Genomic DNA, 7,866 nt, shown 5'->3' with positions numbered 1-7,866 from the left:
GCCCAATTTACAAATTAAGTGGCAAAAAGTGCTCCTAAAAAAAGTCTGAGTAGCTCTGCAGCATAATGCCCAACACGTTGCACAAGTCAGGTAAAGCAAGCACTAAGTCATGGTTAATAAAAGTCTGTTACAATAATTGTGCAGCTGCCCACAAAGACCTGGTGAGAGAACTCCAACATTCAGGCTCCCAGACCCCGCTGCCATCACACTCCAGCCCGCTCCCATCCAAGAGAACTGAGACATCTGGGCTCCCAGCTTCCTCCTTCCCACCCCAAGGTGCCAGGGCTGAGTCCCCGGCAGCAGCCCAGCCCAGTCCCCACCCCCAGCCTGGGCTGCAGCAGTACCCAATGCTGCTAGGGGAAGGGAAACCCCCTGACTCATGGGGGGGTGGGGGGGGGTGGCAGCATGCAGCAGAGCCCGGCTAGCTGGAAGAGACCCAGGCCCAGGTTACCCCCTGTCAAGAGACCACATTTGATACAGCTGATATCCAAAAGCAGGGGATGACCTGAGTGTTGCAGTGCCTCAGCCCTGCCTGGGACTCTTCCCTGGCTGCTGGGTGCCCCCCCCCTTGTTGCCCCATGTGTCAAGGGGTTTTTAAGCCTCCCACAGAGGCACTAGGTGCTGCTGCTAGCACCAATCCTGCAGGGTCCTGGCTAGAGGATCTTGCCTCTGCACTTCCACCTCCAGGGGGCACACAGCTTCAGAGCTAAGAGCAACCCCGCGGTGGCACCGAAGGGCCTCGACTGCATGCAGTAACCAAGGTTGATGAAAGGGTTCTCTAAGGTACGAGTGGGCTGGATGGCAGCAGGTCTGGCCTGCTCCGGCCTGGCCTCCCTCCAGGGCAGGGGTGACCAACCTAAGCCTGAGAAGGAGCCAGAATTTAGCAATGTACATTGCCAAAGAGCCACAGTACTATGTAATATGCGAGCAGTCATGTCACGTGACATAACGGCTATAGCAGCTGGTCACCGTGCTTGTGCAAAGGTTCAAGGAGATGCATATTAACTTTTGAAGAGCTGCACGTGGCCCCAGACCGCCAGTTCGCCACCCCTGCTCTAGGGCCTGTCCCATGCACTTCATTTCTATGAAATGCTGGGAGGGGTGTGGGGGGTTAACTTGAAAGTGTAGGGATGAGCTCATTTTGGAAAACTTTTCTCCTGCGAGAGCTGGGAAGGCATCTGCCTCCGGCCTTCCCACCGTGTGCAGTAGCCCAGCAGCGAACAATATTTCCCCCTGGCGCGCACACAATATTCAATAGCACTGAGGAGAGGGGTTGGCCCTGAGGTCTGCTGCCACACAGTGGGTTGGGAAGGTAAATCTCTACCTGACTGAAGGCTGCCGGGACAAGCAACCTGGACATGAGACCTGTCCCAAGGGCGCTTTAAGTCTTCCTCAAACAGATGCCAGATTTGGGGTCAGGAAGGAATTTTCCCCTAGTCAAATTGGTCTTCAACTGCCTTCCTTCCCCCCCAGCTCCCCATGGGCTAGACAGCCAGGGCCCTGCAGAGCCACCCCCGTTACCATGGAAACCGTGTGGGGGTAATTTAGAGGGAGGAACATTAACCTCACCTTGTTTCCCACTCACGATGAACTCTGCCCCCGCCCCCATGCCCCACCTTTAGGCCTGCGGGCCCTAGGGCGTGGGCGCCGCCATCTTAGCTGCTACTGCGCATGCGCCCCCGGCCACTTCCGGCGGTGAGCAGGACTCCTGGACCCAAATACCGGGAAATGGCAGCGGCCAAGGAGGCTACACGTGGGCTACCGTCCAGCCTGGCTCGTAGCTGCCGCCAACCCCCAATGAGACACGTCCCTCCATGGACCCCGCCCCCCAGTGACAGCCCTCTTAACCCATCGCTGGCCAGGGGCGGGACCGCGGGGCTCCTCGGCCAATCAGAGGTGTCGGGTGGTGCCAATTACCATCTCCCCTCTCCTGAACGCTCCTCGGTATGGGTAGGTGTAATGGGTGGGGCAGTCTCCATGGAGACCGGCCGAGACCCATCCCCCTGTGGAACTGACAGCCGGAAGGAGTTGTCGCGGGGTTCTATCCGGCTGCCGCGCCCCAGTCCCCATCGCCGCCGTCTTCCCGCCCTTTTGCGACGTCCTTTATGGCGGCGGGGGAAGGGCGTTTTACAACTTCGGCGCTTTACGGCACAGCTTGGTCGAGTGGGGGATACGACACGCTTTACGGCAGTGAGGAAGGAGGGCAAGGCCGCCGGCTTTTTGCAACGCGCGCTTGACGGCAGCACAGGGATCACCCTGCACCATATTGCCATAGCAACGCTGTGACGCCCGCCCCTCCCAGTAGCTTTCCTGTATGAGCCAGCATTCCCCAGTACCCTCCCAGTATATCCCAGTGCCTCCCAGTACCCTCTTAATATATACCAGTATCCTCCCAGTACCTCCCCATCCCTCTTAGTATGTCCCCCTACCTCCCACTATCTCCCAATACCCCCCCATCCTCCTAGTACCCTCATGGGATCCCCCACTGTCTCCTACCTTCCAGCATCCCCCAGTACCCCACCAGCCTTCCCAGTACCTCCCAGGAGCCCCCACTCTGCACTAGCTCACCCCCTCTGCCCCCGCCCCCACAGACACACACAGGACCCCGGGCCAGGGGCTCCAGGCATTTATTCCACCTCTTTCCTGGCACAGCTCAGTCCCTGCCACAGGATCGGCCCAAATCCGGCCTGCTGGGCAACTGGCTCAGCCGTCGGGGCCAGCACAGCCCCCCCACACCAGGGCCTCTGACTTCATACAGCCGGGATGCAGCTGGCTCTGGCGGGACACCGGAGCTGGGTATAACAGAGCTCCCTGGTGCAGTTGGCTCGGGGGCAGGGGGTAAGGCCAAGGTGCAGCCCTGGCAGATCCAGCGATCCTTCATGTGGCAGAAGTCGGGGTAGATGCTTTGCTTGTCCTCGAAGGCCCCGCACTGCTCCTGCAGTGGCCCCGAGGCACCCGCGGCCTGGGGGGCAGGAGGGGTAGATCTGCTCTGCAGGGGGGAGGCAGAAGGCTGCTGGGGTCCTGCCCAGCCCTTGCTACCCCACAACCTGATAAAGACATGGAGCACCAGGGAGATTGGCCAGATTTACCCACAACGCGCTTCTTCCATGCCCCCCAACCCCTCTCTGTGGCCCTACTCGATGCCCTGGGCTTTGGACACAAAGTAGCACCACAGCCCCTGCTGCAACCAGCCTGGGGGGCAGAGCAAGCAGCTGGCACCAGCAGGGAAGGCAGGGGACCAGCTAGGGGATAGCCCCCTGGGGCAGCTGGCTCTGGGGGGGCAGCATCAGGGCCACATAGGACAGGGCTGTCCCCCGCACCCTGCCAGGTCCCACTGGCTTTGTCCATACAGAGTTTGGCTCCCAGCTGCTCCTGGACCCTGTTCTTGTAGCAGCTCCTCAGTGCTGTGGTGGGAGAAAACGGGGTTCAGGGTGGGCGGGAGGAATCGCAGGCGGGTGCTTCTGGGGTGGGCATCAGGGGCCTCTGCCCAATGCAGAGAGGGAGCTGGCTCGGGCAGGAAACATCAGGGCTGGGTAGAACAGCTCCCACGATGCACTTAGCTCTGGAGGGGTGGTGCTGGCTGTAACAGCACGGCAGGATCCCTGCCAGCACAGCTCCCAGCACCATCGGTTTGTCCCCCAGGGCCAGCAGGAAGAGGCCGCAGCAGCAATACGAGAGCCAAAGTCCTAGCCATGGGAAAGGTCATGAGTGAGGGGCTCTGCCAGGGCTGGGGGGAGGGGGGATTGCAGGTTTGCGGGGTAGGGGCACCAGCTAGTTGAGGGGCCTCTTGCCCAGGCTAGGGGTCCAGGGACTTGTACCTGCCCTAGCTGTGCACAGCCACTGGTGGGACCCATGGCATCCAGGTCCTTCCTCCGTGGGGCAAGCAGGGAGTGAGGCCAGCAGGGTTTGTGCATGACAGGAAACAGAGGGGGGGTGCGTGAGGAAAGGGCTAGTGGTCAGAGCAGGAAAGCTGGGACCCTGGACACCTGGGTTCTGTGGGGGAGGGGGGGTGCAACTGGGGGTGATTAGAACATTCTCCCCGTCATGGGGGCTGCAGGCACCAGTAACCTCCCCTGGTGGCCACCCAGACTCAGTCACATCTAGAGCCCACTACCCTCAGCCCAGGGCCCCACTGTGCTCTGGGAGGTGATGAGATGGAGGAAGAGGAGTGGGGTCTGGGGGGTGGGGGGCAGAAGCCCAGATGCCTGGGTTCTGCCCACTCGGGCGGGGCTGCAGCCCCCCTGGTCTCCCCCACACTGGCAGAAAAGATCCAGGCAGCGCAAGCCGGAGTTGCTGGGGCTGGACAGGGCCAAGGAGATGAAGGTGATGCTGTCAGAGGACACCCAGTCCCTGAATGGCACCAAGTGCCCTGGTAAGCCCAGGGCCTCAGGGAGGAAAAGTGGTGTGGGGCTGGACACCTGGGTTCTCTGGGAGGGGAAGGGGCTGGGGGTGAAAGTGGGGGGGCTGGGGGCCCGGATGTGTGGGGTCTCTGGCCAGGTCTGTGCAGGGAGCCATCATCCTGCATCTTTCTCCCACAGAGGATGCAGCCCACAGCTACACCAAGATCATATTGGAGAAAATCCATTCCTGCCTATGTTCAAAAGCATTTTGGATGTGCACTGGTAGGGGGGGATCTGGGCGTCATGGTGCCCGGGCTCTGCTGGCTGCCCCCCCCCCCCACTTCCTGCTCCATTGGGCGGGGGTTTAAGCCCTCCCAGAGGTGCCAGGTGGTGCTGCAGCCCAGGCTAGGCTAATGCACCTGCTGGGACCAGCCCTACAGGGTCCTGACTACAGGGTCTTGCCCCTCAGCTCAGGGTCAAGAATTTGCCCCCTGCTCAGCCCCGTTTGGCCCTGGGGGGTTCCCCTCCCTCTGCAGTAGGGGCATGACCTGGGCTTTCTGCAACATCTCCAACCTCTGGCAGCAGTAAGATGTGGGGCCATGGCCCCCCTGCTGTCCCCGGGGCAGAGGTGGGGGCGAGGCCTGGGGTTAACGGTAGCTGTAGGAAGTGGCTGGAGGGTGGAAGTGTCTGGGCTGCACGGGGCTGATCCTGCTGCCTCAGGCAGGGGTTGGGCTGGACATGCCCCTGGGTCCTTTCCAGCCCCCGGCTTGGGGAACCCAGGTGTCTAGGAATAGGGAAGTTGCTGTTTGTGCTGCGCTCGCTGTTTCCTCTGACACCCACTTCCCCTCCCAGTCACCTTTTTAGTGGTGGTGATACCGACGACACTGGGACTGTCTAAGACATCAGGGATACGTGGGGCACTCGTGCTGAAGAATGACACCCTTGTGCCTTCCTCCAGTCCCTGTAAGGAAGGGGAGTGAGGGGAGCTGAGGTTCAAGGGGGTGACCCCGTTATACTCAGCCCCAGTGCCCACCCCAGAGCCAGTTGCAGCTCACCCACTGCTGTACCAGGACTCAATGCCCTCTTACCAGCTGGGATGGGTCTTGGCCCATATGCTATCTGAGGGATCCACGTCTACCTGAACATTCCCCACCCCCCACCCTTTCCCCCCGCGTCTCCTGCAGCTTCCAGCTCCTTTGAGTTTGCAGTTACTTCTCCGGTTCCTCCCACAAAGACCAGTCCTGCAGGGACCATCTCCAGCCCCAGCCCCCTCAGCCACTCGGCATTGTCACCTTCTGTAAAGAAAGAGGTCGGCAGCTGATCCACTCTGATGCGGCACAGGTAGGTATCCAAGTGAGAAGCCGGTGGTGTGGCTTCCTCTGGGCTGGGGCACTGGGGGCTGGTTGTCCAGAGCGCCGATGCCCAGCAGTGAGATGCAGCTGGCTCTGGGGTGGGCTGTCAGGGCTGGGGATAACAGGGCCCCCTGCTGCAGCTGGCTCTGGGGCAGGTATCCCAGGGTCCCTGTGATGCAACTGGCTTTGGGGTGGGCACCGGGGACTGGGTATAACATGGCCCCCAGTGCAGCTGGCTCTGGGGTGGGCATCCAGTGCCACAGGCTGTCTCATTTGACCCTGCAGGCACTGCTGGAGCATCACAAGACCATGTAGGTCCAACCACTCCTAGCTGTGGAGGAGGAGACTCGGTGAGTGTCCTGGGCAGGGGGCGGGATGAGGACCTCTGGGTCTACCCCATCTGCTTTCAGGTTCAGAATGAATGGCACTGCCCTGCTGCAAACCCTGGTGCCCCTGGTCTGGGGGGAGCGTGAGCCCCCCTGGGCCCTGCCCGTGCTGCTGCCCTGCTCTGTGCCCCTCTGGGCTCTGGGCAGGTGCAGGGGTGCATTGGGCACAGCGTCAGGTTGGCGCAGCTGCTGCGACACGGCCGTGGCTGGGAGTAGTGTCCAGAGCCGAGCAGGCGGGTGCGCAGGCATCCAGCACTCTGCATCCAGCCCACACAGAGGTGGGGGATACAGTTTGGACACTGTGTGTGTATCCTGGACACCTGGGTTCTGCATGTGTGTCCGTGTCCCAGGGAGTTTCCAACAGTCTTTTCTCCCCTCACCTAGTTGCTGCTCCTACCTGGAGGATGGGCAGCTGAGATGGAGCAGCAGCAGCGTCACCAGCCCCTGCCTTTGCATGTGAACACCCGGCAGCCAGACGGGCGCAGGTCTCCTCTGCTGCAGCCGCCCGCCTGGGCCTGTCCCTGTCCCATACATTCCATTTACGCAAAAGACTGGAGGGAGGGGTTGGTTTTTTTGGCACTTTTAAACCCATTTTGGACACCTTTTCCCGGCGCCGGACATGACACTAAGAAGCCTTCTGGCTCCGCCTTCCCACCTCCCCACGTGCAGCAGCCACCAATATGCCCCGCTCTGCACACACGCTATGCAACAGCAGTAAGGAGGTGGGGTTTGGCCTGACGGGTCCAGGTGATGCTCATCACTGGAAGGTGAATCTCGGCCTGACGGGGAGCAACCCAGACACGCATGAGAGTGTCGGGGTTTACACAAGCACGACGACAGTCCCTCTCCCGTCTCGCTGCACGCAAGGGGCCGTCCATTCCCGCCCCGGTTTTCCTTTTGAAACCAGCACGGGGTTCCCCTGGCCCCTCTCAGGGGCATTTACCTGCCACAACTGCCAGCTTTACACTTTACCGGCGTCAGACCGAGCGTGCCACGCCCGGTGCCTCCTTCTGCTCTTGAAACAAGCGGGGGACGAGCCTCGGCGCCGCGTTTGGGCTGTGACGCGTGTAGCGGCCCGAGCGTCGCGGGCAACGCTGCAGCAGCGCCGGGGATGTATTTTCTGTGTAAGAGGGAAGGACGTTGCCGCGGGCGCAGGGCGGGGGTGCTCGGGTGCTATTTTTTTTTATTTAAAAAGCCAAAGCCCAAAACAGCAGTGTTTCATGGGTCTGGGGGGGGGGTCTTGGCCTTGGCCTTGGCCAGGCAGGGTCAGGCACGAGCTAGGCAGCCCCAGGGCCGCGGAGGCCGCGAGAAGGACGATGTTGGCTGGAGCGATCCGCCCCGGCCCAGCTGTTCCCGGGGGCGGGGAGCAGCGCAGGGGAGGCTCCGCCGGTGGCGCACAGCCAATAGGAGCCGGGCCCAGCCCTCGCCCCGCCCACTTCCGGACTGCACTTCGCAGCGGCAGGTCGGGTCGGGCGAGCTAGGCAGCCCCAGGGCCGCGGAGGCCGCGAGAAGGACGATGTTGGCTGGAGCGATCCGCCCCGGCCCAGCTGTTCCCGGGGGCGGGGAGCAGCGCAGGGGAGGCTCCGCCGGTGGCGCACAGCCAATAGGAGCCGGGCCCAGCCCTCGCCCCGCCCACTTCCGGACTGCACTTCGCAGCGGCAGGTCGGGTCGGGCCTCCCCCCCCAGCGGCCGGGACGGGCTCGGACATGGTGTCGCTGCTGTGCTGCGGACCCAGGCTGGCCGCCTGCGGCATCGTGCTCAGCGCCTGGGGGGTCATCATGCTGGTAG

The 7,866-nt window shown here is 62.1% G+C and overlaps 1 protein-coding gene and 1 long non-coding RNA gene across 2 annotated transcripts in view; both read left to right on the top strand.

Moving 5' to 3' along the window:
- Positions 1–5,596: 5,596 nt before the first annotated feature.
- LOC112551243 lies at positions 5,597–6,705 on the top strand. The gene is made up of 3 exons (XR_003095487.1): positions 5,597–5,681; positions 5,978–6,042; positions 6,463–6,705. It is a non-coding gene; the product is annotated as an uncharacterized LOC112551243 (long non-coding RNA).
- Positions 6,706–7,704: 999 nt separating this feature from the next.
- Positions 7,705–7,866, top strand: part of RNASEK (ribonuclease K) — a 3,501-nt gene continuing 3,339 nt past the window's right edge. Inside the window, exon 1 of the mRNA XM_006029566.3 lies at positions 7,705–7,862. Within this exon, the coding sequence (XP_006029628.1) occupies positions 7,785–7,862 (78 nt within the window). The 5' untranslated portion in view covers positions 7,705–7,784. The remainder of the gene's footprint in view (positions 7,863–7,866) is intronic.

This window comes from Alligator sinensis, unplaced genomic scaffold, assembly GCF_000455745.1.
Source record: "Alligator sinensis unplaced genomic scaffold, ASM45574v1 scaffold553_1, whole genome shotgun sequence".
Classification (NCBI taxonomy): Eukaryota; Metazoa; Chordata; order Crocodylia; family Alligatoridae; genus Alligator; species Alligator sinensis.
This window is presented reverse-complemented; position numbering and strand designations above follow the sequence as displayed.